Source organism: Hippopotamus amphibius, chromosome 6 (genome assembly GCF_030028045.1).
Source record: "Hippopotamus amphibius kiboko isolate mHipAmp2 chromosome 6, mHipAmp2.hap2, whole genome shotgun sequence".
Classification (NCBI taxonomy): domain Eukaryota; kingdom Metazoa; phylum Chordata; class Mammalia; order Artiodactyla; family Hippopotamidae; genus Hippopotamus; species Hippopotamus amphibius.
This window is the reverse complement of record NC_080191.1, coordinates 102,955,424-102,978,963: the sequence shown is the minus strand read 5'-3', so window position 1 is coordinate 102,978,963 and position 23,540 is coordinate 102,955,424. Positions and strand designations below refer to the sequence as shown.

Sequence of the window (23,540 nt, the reverse complement as noted above, 5' to 3'; positions counted from 1 at the left end):
TGTACATTTTGATAGAGATTGATTGCTATGCCTTTAATTAGAGGATGGAGAAAGGGAATGTTTTATCTTGATGTATCCTGCATGGCTCTGAGTACTGCCTTTAGTTCAAGGTATTTTGTTTTCTGACTTGTTTATAGCAGGTTCTACCAGAACTATTTTTATTTCGTCAAGAAATTTTATTTCCTTCGTGCATGTACAATTTCTAAAGCTGTTAACTCATTTGTCTTGTATAATATATCTTCATATGTTTTAGGAAGCAGTTCAGGTACTTTTGAAGCATTCTGCAGATGTTAATGCTCGAGACAAAAACTGGCAAACCCCCTTACACATAGCAGCTGCTAATAAAGCTGTAAAGTGCGCCGAAGCTTTGGTTCCTCTGCTGAGTAGTGTAAACGTGTCCGATCGAGCGGGGAGAACTGCACTGCATCATGCAGCTTTCAGTGGACATGGGGAGGTAGGTGGCATTCAGTTAGACGGTGATTCTCTCTCCCTGCGTACCACTCCCCAATATTAATGAACTTGCCTATCTTGCTCATTTTTATCTCATTTTACCTTTTTCAAACTCTCAGACTCCTTTTCATGATAATTCATGATATAACTTTCTCAAATTTAGAAATTTATTTATCACATACAGCCCCTGCACTTGAATTTCATGGTCAGCCTGGGAAGACAAAGGACAGCACTGCCCACTGTAACACAATGTGAAAAGTATGTCCTGTCATTGCAGGAAAAAATGTCTAGGAAGTCAGAGCAGTTCTCCCAGAGATGTGGTAGCAAAGGAAGGTGGGATGTAGAAAACCTTTTCATATATATATAAGTTTATTTTGAATGTTTAGTCAAGAATTCCTTGATGACAGGCCATCAGAAGAAAAAAATTTAAGAAAATTAGTATTTGGTTATCTTATACAAGGAGCATTGGTCATTGTTAGGCGCATCATAGTAAAGAGTAGGGCTTATATATGTCCATGGAAGACTTAGGAAAGAATGAGACTCAGAGTTAGAAGAACCTTTGAGGCCAGTTTGTCCAGTCCTTCATTTTTGTTGCAGACATAGAAACTCAAAGAGGTAAAAATGGTGGTCCTACTGTATAGCAGAGAGAACTAGATTCAATATCTTATAATAACCTATAGTGGAAAAGAATCTGAAAAAAATATATATATATATTTAAAAAGCTGAATCACTTTGCTGTATACCGTAAATTAACTATGATTTTTCTAAAAAAGAGGTAAAGTGACATTCCCCAGATTCCATGGCTGAGAGGTAGTTGCTGCAGTGCTGTTTTCACTGTTCTTGGCTTTTGCAACGTAAGGAATTCTTGTCTCCACTGCAGTTTAGGCCACTAGATGAGTCCCTTTTTGATATGTGGAGTGCCCTCTCTAGTGGGGAAACTATTGTAAATATGCTTAGACATAATGGAAATGACTCTTCTTGGTACATTGTAAGGTAAGTAGACTGTGTAGTGACCTTCAGGTCTAATCATATTATGGACACTACATTTGTGTTGGAATTAAATTTAAGACATTTCTGGGATTAGAATACACTTTGAATTTTAATAACACTTTGGTCTGTAAAAAGGAATAAAACCTGTTGTTAAATACTCCCCTTTTGATTTTCCGGATTTGTGCTTATTGTTCATTAAAATACCAGGACACAAAGTGGCATCTTTAAAAAGATACTGATGCCTGACATCAATGACAACCACAGTGAAACCTTTTTTTGTATATTGCCCTGTTGTTTATTAAGTGATGTTAAAGCATCCTCAGTATGTAGCCTTGCCTTTCTACAAATGCAGAAATTTGGTGCCAGAGAGCTTGAAGTGAAGTCTTCACAATGGATATTCATGAACAGTTCTCCCTCAGAGTTTTGATGCAACTGTTTATTTTTATTCCAGATGGTCAAACTTCTCTTGTCTAGAGGTGCCAATATTAATGCTTTTGACAAGAAAGATAGACGTGCTATCCACTGGGCAGCGTATATGGGTATGTATTTTCTTTTATTTATTTTTTGACATTAAATATTAAGGAAAAGTTGGACATTTTCGTTCTTGCATTTGGTATAACGTGTCTTTTTAGGATCGGGAGAAGTTGCACCATATCTGAGTTTGCTGCCCAAGTGGGACCAGCCTGGCAGTGGGGGAGGTTTGCCAGGACAGGAGTACATTGGGTCCAGTTCTCCTGAAAGCCATTTAAAATTAATTCTGTTTACCTTTAAAGGGAGAGATGTCCTAGACACAAGCCTAGGATACAAAGTTTAGGTTGGTGTTTACTAAAAGCTCATTCTCTTACCCATCCTTGTTTGTATGCGAATATTAAGCTAGAAGTTATGAAAATGTATTAAGCCTATTATTTTGGGCCCAAGCACTGGTTTAGATAGGCATGTCACGTTTAATTTCTACCACAGTAATTTCACAGTAAGAAACTGAGGTTTAGATGTTGGCTTTTTTGCTTTTAACATTCTTGAGGGAATTCCCTGGCAGTTCAGTGGTTAGGACTCCACCCTTTCGCTGCTGAGGGTGCGGATTCCATCCCTGGTTGGGGAACTAAGATACCACAAGCTGTGCAGCATGGCCAAAAAAAGAAAAAGAAAAAAGAATTCTCGAAGTCTTAGGATCCACAAAATTGCAATCTGAAACTAACAGAGCTCATGGGGAAAAGGTCCTGGGGTAGACCACTGAAAACCTGTGCAACTTCATGAGCAGAGCACTAAGGAAAGCATTAATGGGTTCTTGAGGTAACTGGGACAGCCAAGGAGGAGAAGGGTTAGGCTTCCTCAGGATACTTTAAAATGCACAGAAGAAACAGAGCAGAGATGCTCGCTTGTGGGTGGTAAGACCATGCAGGTCGAAGTGGATGTCAGCCTGCTGCAAACCTTGCGAGTCCTGTATGGCCGGGCTGTACCTCTGGGAGGAAGCCATAGATGGAGGTGTCTTAAAACAGAGCTAAAGAATTCCTCTTTTTGCAGCCATGGAGCTCAGGGCTTTTTCTCTTCCTCACAAAAGTCCATCCTGCTTCTGCTATTCTCCTCTGACTTCGGAAAAATCACATGGACTAACAGAGCTGCTATGTGGTGCTGGTCTCAATCCCATGTACCTGTCACGCTGACTACAAAGACAGTCTAGCCCCGCTTTTCACAGGCATATAGCTTATCTTCATTACTCCCTGCTTTTGCTTTCATCTTTTCCTACCTCTCACTTAAAATTTGAAGGTTGATGGAAAATTATTAATTTTAAAAGCTATGTAAAATTGTAAAATAGAAGAATGTAAGAAACCAGGTGAACTCAAACCAATTGTCAATAACCCCAAGGTCCAGGAAAATCCTTTGCCCATCATGGAAATAACTTGGTGTTTCTCTCGTACCAGAGGTTTTTGCCTCTAGTTATGTCATGGGCAATTATCTTCTATTAACTGAAGGTAAAACATCCAGAAGCAAGTCTCCTGTGGTGTGCTAAAGTGTCCTCCTCATAGCCTGTAGATTTTCTGTATTTTAAGTCTAGGGGATTTTTCTGAATATTCTGGAGTAGCTTATTCTTCAGGACAGTTTAGGAAAAGCTACTCTGTGATTTTAAACTATATACCTTGAGTTAAAAGATGCACACATTAAGCAGAGGGTATCAGGCCTTTTATCTCTAAGAATTAGGCTTGGCTAAACAGCTGTTTTCATAACATTGGAGGCCAAGGAATTTTGTGGATTGCCTCTCACTGAGCTCCCAGAATAACTGGGTGTGTGTATCTCAGGGGCCCTTGGATGGCTTCGTTTCCTTGATCTACTGAATATCATTTTTCAGGCAGATTGTGGATTATAAAAGATATTCTGTATTTCTTTGACCTCAAAGTCTATTTAATTTTTGAGCATAAACATTCAGAGATTCATAATTCTCCTTTCCCTGTCTCTTCCTTCCTTTAAGCTTGGAAAAAGAAGAGTATTGACACACAGTTTCTAAAACTATTCAGTTGTTCGAGGTGGTCAGGATTAAAAGGAGCTAAATATATGAAAGTAGGGAGCTATTGCCTGGTCTATTAGAAAGGCCTTAAGTCCAGGTCATTGACACCTCTAGAGAATTTGTCAGTATTAGCCCAAGAGACATTACGTTATTGCATTACATGTATTCTTGTACTTTATTTCTCATAGGCTTCTGTATTTGCCCTGGCTTCTGTGCCCTGGTTGAGGCTGCCCTTACTTTTCTGTTAGGCTCTACCTCTTTTCCCTATGCTATGATTGAATCCCCAGCCCCACCTCTATCCCGAATGAATTGATGATTTTTCCCTCCCTACCCCATGTTTGCTCCTACTGTGAACCTTCATTGAGAATCCATTTACTCATTAATCTCTTCTGTTGCATTCAGCGCTTTTAGCAATATCCAGTCACTGTTTGCCTCAAATTACCTTACTGTGATGACTTTGACATAGAGGTACTAAATAAATATTAATTACCTTGATAAGTGACTCATTACATTATTTCTTCTTGAAGCAGTGCATAGTTTGAGTTGGCGTGAAATGGTATTTCTTCTTCCTTTCCTTTCCCTAAAAACTTAAAAGCATAGGTCATTTTACTGTTCTTATACGTTCATGAACAAAAGAAAAATGTAGGGAATTTTCCAAATTCCTGAAGGATAATGACTACATTTACCAAATTTACATTGCATGGGTATAATTTTTTTTAAGGATGTTGTTATTGACTACAGAATTATGTATGCCATACATGTCTACTGGGTGCCATCTTCTAAAAATACACCCAGATGGGGCTTCCTAGGTGGCGCAGTGGTTAAGAATCCGCCTGCCAATGCAGGGGACACAGGATTGATCCCTGCTCCAGGAAGATCCCACATCCCACGGAGCAACTAAGCCTGCGCGCCACAACTATTGAGCCTGCGCTTTAGAGCCCGTAAGCCACAACTATTGAGCCCATGTGCTGCAACTACTGAAGCCCACGCACCTAGAGCCCGTGCTCCGCAACAAGAGAAGCCACGGCAATGAGGAGCCCACGCATCACAACGAAGAGTAGCCCCCACTCACTGCAACTAAAGAAAGCCCGCGCACAGCAAAAAAAGACAACACAGCCAATAAAATAAATAAATTTTAAAAAATAAAATAAAAATGAAAATACACCCAGATGAATTGAATGAAATCTAGTCTTCTTGGTAGCATCATTCTATAAATTGATAAGGAAAACAAATACGTATTCTGGCTAGGGTCTGCCTTTCTAGAACACTATCATTTATTTCACTCTAGAACTTTCTTCCCTTTTTTCTTTACATAAGTCGCCCCAAACTGGCTATGGAAAGGCCCCTTTCGTGTTTTTAGTGGTCCATTAAGGGAATTTATGCATATTTCAGAAATGTGCTTAAATATTTGTCAATTTTAAGGTTGTAAATTTGCCTATGCATGGCACCTTTTAAAAATGTGGCTGTGAGACTTCCCTGGTGGCACAGTGGTTGAGGATCTGCCTGCTAGTGCAGGGGACGTGGGTTTGAGCTCTGGTCTATGAAGATCCCACATACCATAGACCAACTAAGCCCATGCACCACAACTACTGAGCTTGAACTCTAGAGCCCGCGAGCCACAGCTACTGAAACCTGTGCGCCCAGAGCCTGTGCTCCACAGCAAGAGAAGCTACCGAAGTGAGAAGCCTGTACACCACAATGAAGAGTAAAGCCTGCTTGCTGCAACTAGAGACAGCGCATGCACAGCAAGTAAGACCTAATGCAGCCAAAAAAATAAAAAATAAAATTAAGTTTAAAAAAAATAAAAATAGGGCTTTATCAGTGTCAGAAAAAGTTCACACTTCCTGAAGTCTACACGGTTAATATGATGAGTCATTTACTTAGAATGATATGTTGGTTTTGAACAGTTTTTCCATTATGTTTGTATTATGGGCCTTCTAGTCTTAAAAATCAGGAGAATTTGTTTCTTTTTGGCATATTAGTGAATAATATGCATTTGCCCAGTTTAAAAAAAGCTATATTTTATGTGTGAGCCCCCTGCGTACTATATAAGTCCTGATTTTTAATATATTACAATAAACCCAAGTAGTTGTCTTTTTAGAGCCATTGGTCAGGGAGTAATGTGTAGTGAAAAATCTTGTACCAGTTGGTGCTCTTATGTGATAGTCACATTTAATTTGGCACCTAATAATTTGATAGATATTCTTTTTTTTCCCTAAAAATATAGTAGATATTTTTCATGTTGAGACAGGGAAAATATAGCTGAAAGTATCCACTTTAGTTGATAATTTATATATATAAACAACTATATCTACTTGATTCTTTATACGTCTTGTAGAATCCTTTTTTCAAGGGGCAGGGTCCTATATTTGAAAGTCTCATTTTTATAGTTATTAACTTTGTATACTCCTTCCCTATGAAGGGGTATTAAAAATGACATCATTAGCAACTTGTTTAATGTAACATATTTAATGGATATCTATTTTGTTTGAAATATACCAAGAAGTAGAACATAAGAGCCTGTGATATTTGCCTTTAAAGATATATACATATTTGGGAACTTAAAAGTAATTAAAAAGTGAGTTAATCAAGTTTAAGAAACATCACAAGATGGTATTATATATGCTCATTACGTAGTATTTACAGGTACATGGTACTTTTGGCCATGTAGTTCTAGGGAACTGAAAGCCTTATAAGACTTCTAAGGAAGATAGGAATTGACATGACCTTCTTCAAGGATTAGTAACAATGATTAGAAAGAAACATCCAAGCAGAACATTCCGTACAAGGTAGGAATCAGTCCCATGAACAAAGGCACAGAGGTGAAAAGACTTTTGGGAGGAGGAGAAAGCACTATATAATCCAACCTGACAGGAAGTGAGATAAGAAAGGAGAACAGTGGTTCTCCCACCTTCCAGATACATGTCCCCTTTCCTGGCCTCCTTGTGTGGTTGGGTGGGGCCTGAGACTAGTTCTGATTAATACAAGTAGCATCACCTCTGGACCAGAGCATCTAATTGCTGGTGTGAGACTGTAGTCTATTTCCCTTTCTGGCACAGTGACCAAGCTGTCTTCAACATGGTGTCAGCACCATGAATCTGGATCCTTGAGTGGCTGAGCAGAGCCTTCTGGCCAAGCTATCATAATGCTAAGGAGAAATGAAACACTAATTGTTTAAGCCACTGGGATTTGGGAGTTGGTTGTTAACCACAGCATGTGTAACCTAGCCTGTCCTGATTGATACAAGGTGAGGAACAAACTAAGGTTGTTAAGGACATCTGGTGGAAATAAGGAAAAAGAAGTTTGTAACTGCATGTTCCAAAGACCTGACATTTTTAAGAAATAAGCCCAAGTCACTCACAGATTTCCAAGTAGAAGATTCCACTAAAGCATACAAACATAAATTAATGTCTTACATTAGACACTTGAGAATGTATTAAAACAACCTTGGAAACAGCAAGATCTTGGTAAAAGGAGGATTATAAATTGAAGGATTATAATTGGATAAAATAATTAAATGCATTATTTTCAATTATTAGTTAACTGTCAGCATTTATCAAAATTATCCTGAATTCTTATTTTTTATCTTCTGTCCTCTGTTTGGTTATACTGTGACTAATTGGTGACTTGTCATGCATTATCTAGTTAATTTGTATTGTATTTTTACCCATCTTCAAAGACATTCAGGATTGTATTTCATATCTTACATATATTCATCTTCTTGTTTTTGCTTCATAAACACATGTTCAGGTCACATTGAAGTAGTGAAATTACTCGTGGCACACGGAGCTGAGGTGACATGCAAGGACAAGAAGTCTTATACACCTCTCCATGCGGCAGCCTCCAGCGGGATGATCAGCGTAGTCAAGTACCTTCTTGATCTTGGGGTTGATGTAGGTGTACAGACTAAGCAGTACAGAAGAATGGAGCATTTGTGTGTTTGTGATTTTGTTGTTGGTAGAAGTTATTTCAAATTTAAAAGATGATTTCTTACAGTAACATTTTTGTCTTTGAATTAGTTTTATATTTATAGTTCTTTACATAATATATAGTGCACTGATGTCTGACAAAGACATGAAGTTTGTCAAATATATTAAGAGGTAAAATATATTCAAAAGGTGAGTGGTTGATTGACATAAGTTTTTCTTTTCCATCACACTCTAGGCCCTGTAGCTTCATTTCAGCTGTGGAAACTGGCAGATCAGACATAGTTGGATTATTTTCCCAAGTGACTGGGTTATTGTTAGTATCATTTGCCCAGTTTGTCTGATATTTCCTTTAAATGACCATAGCTGTTCACATTACAGGATATTGGCCAGAGGTAGGCAGGAAAACTACAGGCTTCTGGCCCATCAGCTGCAAGTGTTCCTTACAATATGAATCTGGTTAGGAAGTGTTGCTCCTTCATCTGAAAATATTTGATTCCAGAATTGGGATAGCTAAGAATACCTGGAGCTTCCACAGTCCATACTTGAGGCGCATGTGCTTTACACCCACTCTTAGTATATTTACTCTTACTTTAGGGTACAATTCTGACAAACTCATCTGGTTCTTTAAAACATGGGTGAAAAGCAGCCAGTTAGAAGGAGAGTGGGGAGGGCAGACAGCAGTAGCAAGAAGAACTATAATCCTATAGCCTGTAGAACGAAAACCACAGCCACAGAAAGACAGACAAAGTGAAAAGGCAGAGTACTTTGTACCAGGTGAAGGAACAAGATAAAACCCCAGAAAAACAACTGACTGAAGTGGAGATAGGCAGCCTTTGAGAAAAAGAATTCAGAATAATGATAGTGAAGATGATCCAGGACCTTGGAAAAAGAATGGAAAAGATGCAAGAAATGTTTAACAAAGAGCTAGAAGAATTAAAGAACAAACAAACAGAGATGAACAATACAATAAGTGAAATGAAAAATACACCAGAAGGAATCAGTAGCAGAATAACTGAGGCAGAAGAACGGATAAGTGACCTGTAAGACAAAATGGTGGAAATCACTGCTGCAGAACTGAATAAAGAAAAAAGAATGAAGAGAAATGAAGACAACTAAGAGACCTCTGGACAACATTAAACACACCAACATTCACATTATAGGGGTCCCAGAAGGAGAAGAGAGAGAGAGAAAGGCCCCAAGAAAATATTTGAAGAGATTATAGTTGAAAACTTCCCTAACATGGGAAAGGAAATAGCCACCCAAATCCAGGAAGCGCAGAGAGCCCCAAGCAGGCAGGATAAACTCAAGGAGAAACATGCCAAGACACACAGTAATCAAACTGACAAAAATTAAAGACAGAAAAGTTATTAAAAGCAACAAGGGAAAAACGACAACATACAAGGGAACTCCCATAAGGTTAACAGCTGATTTCTCAGCAGAAACTGCAAGCCAGAAAGGAGTGGCACAATATATTTAAAGTGATGAAAGGGAAGAAACTGCAATCAAGAATACTCTACCCAGCAAGGGTCTCATTCAGATTTGACAGAGAAATCAAAAGCATTACAGACAAGCAACAGCTAAGACAACTCAGCACCATCAAACCGGCCTTACAACAAATGCTAAAGGAACTGAAAGGAACTTCTCTAAGCGGGAAACACAAGAGAAGAAAAGGACCTACAAAAACAAAAACAAAGCAATGAAGAAAATGGCAGTAGAAGCATGCATATTGATAATTACCTTGAGTGTAAATGGATTAAATGCTCCAACCGAAAGACACAGACTGGCTGAATGGATACAAAAATAGGACCCATATATATGCTGTCTACAAGAGACCCACTTCAGACCTAGGGACACATACAGACTGAAAGTGAGGGGATGGAAAAAGATATTCCATGCAATGGAAATCAAAAGTAAGCTGGAGTAGTGATACTCATATCAGATAAAATAGACTTTAAAATAAAGAATGTTGCTAGAGACAAGAAAGGACACTACATAATGTTCAAGGGATCAATCCAAGAAGAAGATAAAACAATTGTAAATATACATGCACCCAACATAGGAGCATAAGGCAAATGCTCAGTACATATGGCAGATGCTAACAGCTATAAAAGAGGAAATCGACAGTAATCTTTTCCGACCACAACATTATAAGATTAGAAATCAGTTATAGGTGAAAAACTGTAAAAAACACAAACACATGGAGGCTAAACAATACACTACTAATAAATAACTGAGAGATCACTGAAGAAATCAAAGAGGAAATCAAAGAATACCTAGAGACAAATGATGACAAAAACACAACAATCCAAAACCTATGGGATGTAGCAAAAGCAGTTCTAAGAGGGAAGTTCATAGCAATACAATCCTACCTCAAGAAACAAGAAAAATCCCAAATAGGAGAGAGGGAGGTGGTTTAGATCAGCTGCAAAGACAGAAAGTTAGATGGTAATCTGCTTGGACAGAGGATACATGGCAGAATTGTGGAGCTGGATAGACTATTGATTTAAGGACTATGTGAATCACTTAGTTATTGAAAATGTAGTGATCAAAAATTGAAACACATTGTTAGGTAGAATCTTGTAGAGTGCAAACAGATAAAAGTTTTATTTCAACTCAATACTTCCTATAGCTGTTTCAACAGAGTGACATAACGCCTTAAGGGACCCTCAGTCTAGATAAATGAGCCAACCTTGTTTCTGATTACTGTTTCAAGTCCATTCTGGTGCCATTTTTAAAGCTTATTTTATTGACAGCAAAATAACGAACTCTGGTAATAGTGTTCTTCAAAAAAAAGTGGTCAGACTTAGAGCCATTTACTGACATGTGGCCTCCAATTGCATGACTTAGTTTCCTAGAGCTGCCATAACAAATTACCATGAAGTGAGTGACTTAATAAATTTAATCTCTCAAAGTCTTGGAAGCTCCAGGGGAGAATCTGTTCAGTGTCTGCCAGCTTTTGGTGATGAAATCTAAATAATTTGACTAAAGTTAAGTATTACTTTTTCACTTTCTCTGATTTCTGTTACCAGAGAGCTGAGAAAAGAAATGTTAAAGTTGTGATAAGTTGGGGCCAACCCCAAAGTTAGAGGGCATAGTCTACACACAGGACTACCTTCAGCTTTGATAACTCCAGAAACTTACTGAAAGCCATTGTACTCACAGCTATGGTTTATTACACAGGAAAGATACAAATTAAGATCAGCCAAAGGAAGAGATACAGGAGGCAGAGTCTAAGAGTATTCTAAACATAAAGCTTCCATTGGCCTCTCCCTACGGAGTTAGGACTCCTTACTCTCCCATAATCAGGATGTGGCATATGCACATAGTATTGCCAACGAGAGAAGCCCACCAGAGCTTTGTTATCAGAGTTTTATTGGGACTCCACTACATAAACATGATTGAGTAATCAAAATTGCTCGCATGATTTCAGTCTCCAAGTCCACTGATACCAAGGACCCAAAGCTCCTCCCCAAAATTGGCTGGTTTATGTGGTGTGATTGGCCCTGCCCTAAAGACTCCCCACTGTTCCTGATCCTACTCTCAGGTCCAGGGTAGCCATCTCCCACCCTAGACAAGGACGCCTATCGGGTGTGCCGTAGATTACCTTCCAGAAGACAGGAGCAAAGGTAAAATTCTTTAGTACAGAAAAGTGATGTGAACTTTACAATATTCATCCAGAATATTTTTTAAGAAATAGATAAACTTGAGTTACATGAATCATTTCTCAATATTGGGTATATTCTTTTGAACGTATTTGTTTTGGTAAAATGTTAGTACATAGGCTGGAAAATATCTAGAGCCCAAGTTTGTTGCAAAGATGAATTAAATAAATAGAAAAAGATGTCACGCATTTTTAAAAAATCTTGCTCTCTACTAATCACCATCTTTAATCTTTTGTCACTGTAAATGAGACAGCAGAAAATATGCATGTTTTTGAATATGTCAGAATTTTCAGTGTGTGTTCATTTTTCATGATTCTTAGAATTAATTCTGTAATTGTCCCTTACCTAGAATGCTTTTTAAAACGTATTGTTTTCATTTTCCTAAAATATATCTCGGAATCATTCAGTTTTGTCATGAAGTAGACATTGTATATATGAATTATGTTCCCTGAAGGTGCAATATTCACTTGACACCAAAATGCTGTTGTGTTCATTTTTTTTAAAGGAAGTTTAAAATTATAAGCCGTATCTGTGTATTTATCCCTGTTTGTTTCTCACTTTAATAATTTGTTTCAACCACAGCGTTGCTAAAATAGCTCACAACAATGTTAATTGGGAAGACTGCTTTAACATACACCTTTTTTTTTTTCTAATAGATGAATGAACCAAATGCCTATGGAAATACAGCTCTTCATGTAGCCTGCTACAATGGACAAGATGTTGTCGTGAATGAACTTATAGACTGTGGTGCTAATGTAAATCAAAAGAATGAAAAAGGGTTTACTCCTCTGCACTTTGCTGCTGCATCAACACATGGAGCGTTGTGTTTAGAGCTTCTAGTAGGCAATGGGGCCGATGTCAATATGAAGGTATGACGTAAAAAAGAACCCCTATCTAGTATGTAGAACTTTACTGCAGTATCAGTAGCATACACCATTCAGCAATAAAAAGGAACAAATTACTGATACACACGCAGATGAATCTTAAAAATACTATGCTGAGTGACAAAGTCTTACACAAGAATATATTCGCTGTTTGCACTTATACAAGGTTTTAGAACAGATGAAATTCCATTTATATGGGGTTCCAGACTCTATAGTCGGGGGGGGGGAGGACAGAACAATTGTTGCCTCTGGGAGGAGGGATTGATGACAGGGGGTCGTGAGGGGAACTTTCTGGAATGGTGGTAATATTCTGTACTTTGACAGCTTTGTGTTATATAAATTAGTCAGAACTTATCAAGTGGTACATTTAAGATTTATATGCCTCATTGCATGTAAATGTTCCCTGAGAAAGTTACACACCAAGCAAACGTTGAACCCTAGTTAATGCTAGCACGTACCAAAGTGTTTAGAGATTAATAGGTAATGATATCTGCAGCTGACTTTGAAAAGCATCATTTTGGGACTTCCCTGGCAGTCCAGTGGTTAAGACTCTGCACTTCTGCAGGGGACACAGGTTCAATCCCTAGTCCCACATGCCACGTGGTGTGCCCCCCACCCCCCAAAAATAAAAGCATCAGTTAACTGCATGGGTGGGTGGAGAGAGGGATGTGTGATAATGCCCATATAGTAAAATGTTAGTGGTAGACTCCAGGTGGTATGTATATAGGTGTTCACTGTAATACTCTTTCAACTTTGCTGTTTTGAAATTCTTCAGTGTTAGAAAAATTAGAAGACTATAAGTAATAGTTGCTTTTTGGTTTTTTTGGTCATTCGCTTTCAAGAGTGAGCATTTGAATTTTAGAAATATTCTGGAGCCAAAATAAATGTACTTTTACTACATAATTCTATGGAAATGCACATGCAACCATAGTTTTGAACATAACTACTTTAATGTATAATCTTCATTTTATATTTTCAAAATGCTTTCACTGATTGCTTCTGTATTAATTTCTTAATTTGTTCTTTGAGCACTTGCCAAACCATGTCTTGTGGTATGGAGAAAAGAAAACCACGAAGAAAATTGAACCATTTAGGATTAGTTAAAAACATTTAAGCTTCAAATGTTTTTAGAGCTTTAATTGCATACAATTTCAGCTTCATTTGTAGGTGTGAAGAGCCAGTGTCTTTCAGACTGGTAGAGAAAGGAGTGCATTTTCTTACCTCTCTAACTTTAGAAAGTCCTTTAACGATGCCACTGACCCACTCTGACAGCTGTAGCAGCAGCAAGCCCATCTATAATTAGGTCAATGCTCTGAATTGCCCTCTGCCAGCTACAGGACAAAATTTATACCTATCACCCCCGGAAGCAAAGGACATGAGATATCACAGAGAACCCCTCTCTGGTTAAAATCTCTCCTTTAAGAATATATATTTAAAGCTTTCAGTTCTCAGTCAAATCACCTACTAAACTAAAGTTTTATTTTTAATAATTTAAATAATTTCTTAAAACTTTACTGATAATAAATTTGAACTGCTTATTTTGATTTGAAGAATTCCTGTTTGGATAATCAGTGCCCAGAAAAAACATCTGAATTCCTTTGGGGGTGGGAAATTTGTTACTTGTTTCCTCGAAGGCCTAGTAATATTTTTTAATGAAGAGTTTTTCAAAATAAAAATTTTGAAATTATCTTAATATTCTTCAAATGAAAAAAATCTCATCAGATATTTTTAGTCTCTCTGAGACCCGTGTATGATAAAGTGGCTATAGTTAAAATTATCTTTGTTAAATATTAAATGTCATGGAGTAAGAGAGGCTTACCTGTATCATTTTTTAATTTACGTGGTGCTGGTTAAAAATTAGGCTCTATTTATTTTATACAGTGCCATTTAGACATCGAATGTTTACTCTAATTTGAAGTAATTAATCACTTCATTCATATGTCATTGCCTATGTAGCTGACTCTGGTACCTATGATTATTTTTAAGTCTGTATTTTCTTTTGAAGTGTAGAGGTGAGAGTCAGTTTTACAAGAGGGTCACTTGTACTATGATGCTTAGACCAGTGTTCCTATTAGAAGTTACCTCCTTAATTAGCAAATTCAGAGGTGAATTTTACACATGAAAAGGAAATTTTTTAGCAAAACAGTTAAGCTGTGATGGTTAAGTATGTTTCAAGACAGTAGGCCATGACGTTGGTTTAAAAATAGATTTCATAAAAGTTGCTTTAATCTTGTCTAAGGACATATGACATCCTGCTGATGTGCAGTTGTCCAGTTATCTTACCGCCAAGTTCCATTGAAACACACTTCCCAGGTTGTTGATGACTTCTGAGGTACTGTCCCAGCTCTGACGTTATGTAAAAGATGTTGATAGCAGTGAGTTTTCAGCTAATGAGAATGTGTATTCATTCAAGAATGTATCTTCGTTCCTGACACCTGTGTTTCCTATATTTGTCAAATTGTTGCTTATCAAATTATTGATTAAGGAGCTAAGGCTTTGACATTTGCCTCATATTATAAGAAAAAATTATTTTTGCTGACCCTCAAGTTCGCCTTATCAAGTCACCTTTCTCCTTCATCTTTTCCTCCCATCCCATTCTCTGTTTTGATGTTTCTGTTCTTGATCAAGTTGTGGATGACTGGCATTGGAATGTGAATTTAGGTTTGTAATTATTCAGTTTATACATTTTTAAATTGATTGCCCTACAGAATACTACATAGAAGTAAAATGAATGGTTTTTAAAGAGCACTATAGATCTGGTTTTTCATAACCCTGCTTATCGTGAACCCCGCTGCATTGTCACTTACTGCTTTTTTTTTTCTTCTCGCTCTTCAAGTGTTTATTCCATAATCAGTTACTGTAGAGGATAGAAACCCAATTGTATATAGGTTGAAAGCAATAGATATACAATTTCACACAGTGTATCCAGTTGTCAATCCAGATAGCTGTGGCACCTTTTCCCACCCACCCTGTACTTTAAATTTTGGTCAGATAAACAAAATACCCCAAATACTTGTTTCCTCTGTGATGGTTACATGTATGTTTTGATTAACAAAGCAATTTTAGGGAAGAAAAGACCACCTCACTCACAATAAAAGATATCACCTAACTCAGGCATTGTTTTTCTTATTTGTAATTCCTCCAGAATTTCAGTATTTCTACATCAAAAACACATGCAAGGCCAGTCTGGTTTATTATCTTAAGTAATTTGAGAAAAAGAGTTAACATTATTTGTTACAAATAATTATAAGCAAAATAATATATAAAGTTTTTAAAGTGAATTATAGTGACTGAAGTTAATTCTAACATTCACTTTTCCTTGGTCAAGGAGGGATTCAGCATTTCTTAGAACAAAAGAATTGTAGCAATGTGAAATTTTTCAACCGTGGGCAGCGCATCCTGGCTGTACCACTTCCAGTGATGTGACCTTGGTCAAATCATTAATATCCTTGTGCTTCAGTTCCCCCACCTGAAAAAGAAGTGATATTAATATTATAGCACACCGATCACTCCAGGCCTTTTTTAAACTGTGGGCATTGAGATTTGTGTGTATTTGTGCTTTGTGACAGATGCTAAAATAATTAGTTCATAATTTCAAACAGCTGTTTTACTGACTTGGGCTTCAATTAAACTTATTAAGCTTGAGTAATATTTACACAAAATAAAGTTGCAAAAGGATATTCAAAATAAAACTAATGATTACCTGTTACGAATGTAACAAGAATTTTAAATCTCTTCTGTGTTTATTTCAGAGCAAAGATGGAAAAACCCCACTGCACATGACTGCCCTCCACGGTAGATTCTCCAGATCACAAACCATTATCCAGAGTGGTAAAAAGTATTTCTGTTTGTTTTTTTTCTTAAGTGTAGTAAAAGCATCCACATGATAAATGGTATTGAGGAACTGTCATAGTAGTATACACATTTTTGACATTTGATATCAGATCTCATGAAAATCATGTAATGAGGAATTTTAAATGCTGTGTACATGTATCTTTTGTAATTATGTCTTTCATTTATTTTTGAACTGTTTCCCTTAGATTATAAATATAGTTTCTCTAGCAGTTAGTGTTGGCTTTTTTAAAGCATAAATAGAAAACTCTGCCTTTCCACTGCAAATTGTATTATATGTTAACAAAACTCAGTTGCATTTCTCTTTTCCCTTCTGAGTATTTTGAACTATTTTTTGCATTTTCATTTATTTTCTGAATTTGTATTCTTTTGCTTTTGAATTAGTACTAGGCAAGCTAAACTTATAAATAAAAAGAATTTGGGGAGTGTTTCACAAGCCATGTTCCGAGGAACTGTTTGTTAGCAGTCCTCAAGACAAGAGCTATTCTGATTTTTCAGGGAAAGGGTAGGACTAAGCTCATAATCAAATAATTCATAAAGCATTGTGTGCTGTCTTCCTCGTGACACAAAGTATGCACATTAAAGCTTTGGAAAGTCTCACTCTAAAGAAATCTATTTAATTTTATTTTAATACAGTGGTTTCCAAACTTATTGGACTCCAAACCCTTTTGTAATTTTTATATCTGTTAAAATCTTATGCTCATTTCATGAAATTGCTTTAAGTATATAAAATCTGTAACTCCCAGTGCCTGGCCCAATAAATGTGCTGTGGATGAAATCTGTGGTTAAATTGCTATACCTATTAGTTTGTGCTGGAATTGTGTTTTATATCACTTTCCGTGTAATAGATTTGACTTGGTCTTTACGTAATCCAGCGTCTGATAGGATGTCCTTTATTGCAGGAGCAGTAATCGACTGTGAGGATAAGAATGGCAACACCCCTTTGCACATAGCAGCGAGGTACGGCCACGAGCTGCTAATCAACACTCTCATTACAAGTGGTGCTGACACTGCAAAGTACGTACTTCCCGAAGTATTGATGGCTTGGCAGGGAGACGTGGATTTTGTCCTCAGTGTAGTACTAATTGCTTGAGCTTTTTCCTCTTTGTATTGATGATATAATGGAATAGAGTGTTTAATACAGTTTCATTGATAAACTGGTATAGGGTATTTTTATATTTTTTTCACCCCAGTTCTTTCTAGTTTATGAGTAATACAGTTTCTATGTAAGATTTTGTTTGAAAGATGGATTCTCTTGCATGCTCTGCAGAAGTAACCACCCTATTTAAATTGATATTTATCATTTTTGTATGTTTTAAAAAATTTTATTACCTTTTTATATGTTCATTAACATGTTTTAAATCTTTTAAACTTTCTGTAAATAGTATGCTACTGTACACTTTTTTAAACTTTTTTTTTTACGTGAAGTTGATTTAGCCATGTAGATATAAATTTGCGTTTTTTTCTCTGGAAGTAACTCTGGTTTATTCATTTTATAAAATTTAATTCTTGTGTAAAGATTTCACAGTTTATTCATTTTGCTCATTTACAAACACGAGTTGCTCCCCGTTTTTTACTATTACAAAAATGGCTGCAGTGAACATTCTTAAACATTTTGCCTTGCGGTGATTCTCAACATCGAGGCAAGGGAATGGGTTTTGCTCTTGAAGCAAATGTCTAGAGACATTGTCGGTTGTCACAATTTGGGGAGGAGAGTATTGCTGTCATCCAGTGCAGGTAGAGCCCAGGGGCACTGGTGACATCCTGCAGGCACAGGTAACCCACCCCCCGCCCCCACCCCACAGAAAGTCCATGGTGACAGTAGTGCTGAGGTTGAAAAATCCTACTCTAAGAGGAAAGTTGCTGGATAAGTTAAGTATTGAATAGTTTCTTTTTAATTTATTTAAGTGATTGCATTTTTCTTGCATTGTGATAAGGATACTGTCCTGTTTACTTCAGGCGTGGCATACATGGAATGTTCCCCCTCCATTTGGCAGCCTTAAGTGGTTTTTCAGATTGCTGTAGGAAACTTCTTTCTTCTGGTAAGTGGAACCTTCACAGACAGACAGATTACCCCCTTTTTGCCTCCCCAAACTCCACCCCCCCTTCTTCCATCTTAATAGTCTCTTTATCCTGCTTTTCCAAAATTACACACAGATATGTCCAAGTGCAAATCATTTATTAACCCCTCTTAGAAGATGTTGGGCCCTTTAATTTTAAGATTTGATTTTCTCTTCAGCCCTGGGAAAGGTTTTATTTTTCCAGTGATTTCCTCCTCTCTCTTAGTTGGGCGATGGGGTGTGAAATATTTCTAGAGCAGTCCCTTTATGTCTAGAAGCAAAATATCTTCATTTGCATGCTTCCTTTTTTAAGAGGCAATGGCCAGTTTACAATATCATATAGGTTTGTGAAATTTATGCCATGTCTAATTACTATTTTAAAATACCACAATCATAGTCAGTTTGAAACAAAGGAGGATCAGTAGCTTTCTATAAATATTACGATCCTTATTAAATGCATAGAATTACTAAATATTTAAGATTTAATTTTAAATGATATCCTATTTCTTAGCATGTTAGGGAAGTGGAACAGATTTTGTATGTTAATACTCGTGATTGCTGAAAGAATTATGGGAAAGTTTCCGTGAAAAATTAACATATTGTGAGATAGACACTTCTGAGTTTTTCTTAATGATATCTTTTAAGCAAGGTAATTGTGTTTTGAATGTTTTAAGTGTATGTGTGTCCACAAGTAATCACATACCCATTTATCTATAAAGGAGAATTCTAAAAATCTCTTCTTAGTGTTTGTATTAATCCACAGGTAGCAAAGCACCTATGGCTTTAAAAAAATTTTTTTATTAAATAATTTACATATCATACAATTCACCTGTTTAAAATTTACAGTTCAGTGGGGGTTTTTTTTAGTTTATTCACAGAGGTCTATAAACATGAGTACAGTGGGTTTTAGAACATTTTTATCCTCCCCCAAAGAAATCTCATTTGCGGTCAGTTCCCGATTTCCTTCCCCTGCAGCCCTAAGCAATCACTAATCTGCTTTCCATCTCTATAAATTTACCTATTCTGGACAGTTCATAGAAATGGAGTAATCCAAAATGTGGTTTTGTGACTGATTTTTTTTTCACTTAGAAATGTTCTGAAGGGCCATCCGGTGTTATAAACATGTATCAGTACTTTATTTCTTTTTATTGCTAAATTATATTCCATTGTAATCTATGACTTTTATTTTTTAAAAATAAATTTATTTTTATTGGCTGCATTGGGTCTTCGTTGCTATGCGTGGGGTGTCTGTAGTTGTGGAGAGCGGGGGCTACTCTTTGTTGCCATGTGCAGGCTTCTCATTGCAGTGGCTTCTCTTGTTGTGGAGCACAGGCTCTAGGTGCACGGGCCTCAGTAGTTGTGGAGCATGGGCTCATTAGTTGTGGTTTGCAGGCTCTAGAGCGCAGGCTCAGTAGTGGTGGTACACGGACTTAGTTGCTCTGCGGCATGTGGGATCTTCCCAGACCAGGGCTCAAATCCGAGTACCCTGCATTGGCAGGTGGATTCTTAACCACTGTGCTACCAGGGGAGCCCTATTCTATGACTTTTAAACAAGTATTCTAGCATTTGTTCTAAAACCCCTAGTCATTTAGTGGTAATTTTTTAAAAATTACTGTACATTATTCATCTATTTTCAATTAACTTGTACCTATTTTTAATTCATAGTTTAAGATTGGGGGGTGTGATTTTTTTTTTTACATTTTTTAATGTAATACTTTAATATAAAGTAACATACCTATAGTATTATATAAGATGCATTCATTCTTGTAGGATTTGATATAGATACCCCAGATGATTTTGGCAGGACCTGTCTACATGCAGCTGCAGCTGGAGGGTATGTTAACAAAACTTTTTACTTTTTTTAAGAAAAAGGTAGCTGATCGTGGCAGCTACCACGTTTTTGTTTGTTTCATAAAATATAAATCATAGTGTTTTATTCACTCTGCTGTCATTTGAAAACACACTTTTATACTTATTTAAACCTACCAATTTCATTATAAAATTACTGACAATTACATCTTCTCACTGTATTTTTCCTGAGTAGGAATTTGGAGTGTCTGAACCTTCTGCTGAATACTGGTGCAGACTTCAACAAAAAGGACAAGTTTGGAAGGTAGGGTGTAGTACAGCTCCTCTATAGAGCCTACTTAATGTTATTTACTTAATAACTTTCTTGACCTTTGGCTTCTGAGAGTTAACTGAATAATTCCACATCTTTTGCATTGCGATCATGATTCGTTGAGAGGCCCCAGTAAGTAGATAACTTCTGAATATTCATCCTCACCCACAGCCTTCGTCCAGCTGGGCGCCTGCCACAGCCCCAGGCTACCAGCCACAGCTATGCGTTATAAGCACTTCTACACTTCTTGTGATGACATTCCTCCTCCTCCCGTAATTATAGCCATGAAAATATAAAGCTGCGTGGTACCTATGCTCCCTCAAAACACTCAGAAGAGCTGGAGCTCAGTGGTGGTTCTGCATTCCCTCAAGTCATTCTTTTGTTAGAGACTCTCCTGCCTATATTTGGTTCCAGAGCACTAGAAAGAGGGAGGAAATAGGGTACAAATTTGTGTGTAGTTCTTCCTCCTCTTCTCTGACTCTCCGCACACACCCTGAGTATGATCTACGGGAAAGCGCCTGTGAATGCAGGGTCTCTTGTAGTCACTTAGCCAACCTGCATTCCCGCTGTTCAACCCCAGGCCTCGTGTTACTTGCATCTGTGATTGTAGTATTTAAAGCCCCCGTGATCTACTAAGTTACTTAGAGTAGGAATTGACCCAAAGTCTGTTAGAACCATATAGGAAAGGATGGAAGGCAGTTTGAAAAATAGAGGTGAGCATCCTGTAGTGTGTACAGAAGTTTAAATATAATGTTGTACACATGAGACTTAAATAATGTTATAAACCAGTGTTACCTCAACAACAACAAAAAAGGAAAAATAGAGGTGGCAATATGAGCAAAATTGTGTGTCAAGAGTTTGAGAATTATACCAGAGTATGTGACAGGGGCGGAGGGTGTGTGTCGGAAGGAAACGTGTGAATGTGTGTCAGTGCATGGGAGTGGGCCAGTGCAGAAGTCAACAGAATTACATATGATAGGGAATCAAAAGTGCACATAAGAAAAGTAAAAAGGACTATCTGACCCCATGGTTACTTTGAGGAACAGACTGTTCTCATAACCCTGCTTATTGAAGGAGCTAATGACCCACAAAATCAAAAATCACTTTGTTTGACTTTGGAGTGCTGTATTTTTATAGCTAGTTTATTTTTATAAGTGACTTTAATCCAGCTTATGTTAGTTAATTTGTAGCACTTGAAGCATTCTGTACTATAAATAGGGCTTCTGAAGCATATTCTGAGTTTAGAAGCTTGAAAGTAATTCAGGGTTAATTGCATTTTCAAAAATACTATATTATACTATTATTCAATAAAGTAAAATAATGCTTCACTGTCATTTCACCAGGTCAGTGTTTTAGAAAAAATTATACCATAAAGACTCTGGACTAAATTTACGTTCACTTTTCTGTTTTCTTCTTCTTCCCCTCCTCTTCCTCCTCCTCCCTCTTCCCCTTCCCCTTCTTCTTCCTCCTTTTCTCCCCTCCTTCTCACCTCCTCCTCGTCCTCCTCCTCCTTCTTCTATCATGTATTCTAATGACAGAAACTCCTAAATTTAGTAACATTCTTTTATGTTTCTGTAACTGGGAAGAAATAAGCTACAAATATTTCATCTCTAGAAATTAACACAGTACTCTAACTTCAAAATGGTGAACAGTCTTCAAAACTATGAACTTTTTTTGCTTGAGAAATCTGATACTACTGTGCAGCTATACCATATAGTTGATATAACTGCATTCTTTTTAATGCTTCTGTATTTTTTTTACCCTTTATTCCTCTACTGAGACATGAACAGAAGCTGCTACCTCTGTACTATGAAACATTTGTATTAATATAGGGGAAGCTTTGTTAAAATGAATGTTTTCTCAGATTGCTGATAGCATTAGGGAGGAAAAGAAAAGTTTTCAAGTTTCGGAGCAGAATATGAAGGGTATCTGTAATTCACTCAAAAGACTGAATTGTTACTGTCTGGGACCATAAAATAATTTAACCGTGTTTCTATCTTATTTTGTATTCTTAGAGACTCTCTGCCATCTTATTTTCTCTTCCGAGCTTTCTGTCTGGTCCTCTGAAAGACTTAGTGTATGGCAGAAATCAATCTCAGGCTTACTATAGATACAGTATTTATAACTGGGTGGATCAACTGTGCTCTTGTTTACCGGTGTGTGTCCCTGACTTTTTTTTTTTTTTCTTTTTAAATTGGGCAAAAAGATCTCCACTGCACTATGCTGCTGCCAACTGCAACTACCAGTGCCTGTTTGCTCTTGTGGGCTCAGGAGCGAGTGTAAATGACCTTGATGAAAGAGGATGCACACCCCTGCACTATGCAGCTACGTCAGACACAGATGGCAAGTAAGTATCATGAGGTGAGAATAAAGGATTATTGCTTCTGTAGACCAGCATCTTCCAGGTAGATGGTGGTTTTTATAGCAAATTTATATTCCCTTGTTGTTCTTTTTATTATTGATTATTTTCCCCTGAGTCTCTAGTGGGGAAAATTAGTTGTTTTCATAATTATTCCTAATCATAGTTATTACCACCTATTTCTACTTAGCAACCTGGCTTATGAACTAATCGGGTAGAAGAAAGATAAAGGTATCTTTTCGTCCTCCCTTCCAGAAGCATATCTTAATATCTATCACCTCCATGCTTTCTCCACCTGACTTCTCAAAGGCAGCAGTCTTGAGAATGTCATAGAGAAAGGGAAAGGCAAGAGGTACACAGACGTATGATCCAGTAATCCCACTACTGGGCATATACCCAAAGAAAACCATAATCCCAAAGGAAACATGTACCATAATGTTTATTGCAGCACTATTTACAATAGCCAGGACATGGAAGCAACCTAAATGCCCATCAACAAATGAATGGATAAAGAAGATGTAGCATATATATACAATGGGATATTCCTCAGCTATAAAAAGGGATGAGATGGAGCTATATGCAATGAGGTGGATAGACCTAGAGTCTGTCATACAGAGTGAAGTAAGCCAGAAAGAGAAAGACAAATACTGTATGCTAACTCACATATACGGACTCTAAAAATGGTACTGATGAACTCAGTGACAAGAACAAGGACGCAGATGCAGAGAATGGACT

The 23,540-nt window shown here is 37.2% G+C and overlaps 1 protein-coding gene across 12 annotated transcripts in view; it reads left to right on the top strand.

The window, feature by feature from the left end:
- ANKRD28 (ankyrin repeat domain 28) overlaps positions 1 to 23,540 on the top strand; it is a 172,074-nt gene that overhangs the window by 119,259 nt on the left and 29,275 nt on the right. For 10 of the 12 annotated variants that reach the window (XM_057737940.1, XM_057737939.1, XM_057737941.1 and 7 more), the window contains 10 exons: positions 254 to 454; positions 1,892 to 1,979; positions 7,691 to 7,833; positions 12,188 to 12,400; positions 16,168 to 16,246; positions 17,170 to 17,284; positions 18,227 to 18,309; positions 20,098 to 20,161; positions 20,372 to 20,440; positions 22,653 to 22,793. In XM_057737940.1, the coding sequence (XP_057593923.1) occupies positions 254 to 454; positions 1,892 to 1,979; positions 7,691 to 7,833; positions 12,188 to 12,400; positions 16,168 to 16,246; positions 17,170 to 17,284; positions 18,227 to 18,309; positions 20,098 to 20,161; positions 20,372 to 20,440; positions 22,653 to 22,793 (1,196 nt within the window). Of the gene's footprint in view, positions 1 to 253; positions 455 to 1,891; positions 1,980 to 7,690; positions 7,834 to 12,187; positions 12,401 to 16,167; positions 16,247 to 17,169; positions 17,285 to 18,226; positions 18,310 to 20,097; positions 20,162 to 20,371; positions 20,441 to 22,652; positions 22,794 to 23,540 lie in introns of those variants that run through there. The other 2 variants (XM_057737943.1, XM_057737949.1) reach the window with 2 other exon arrangements.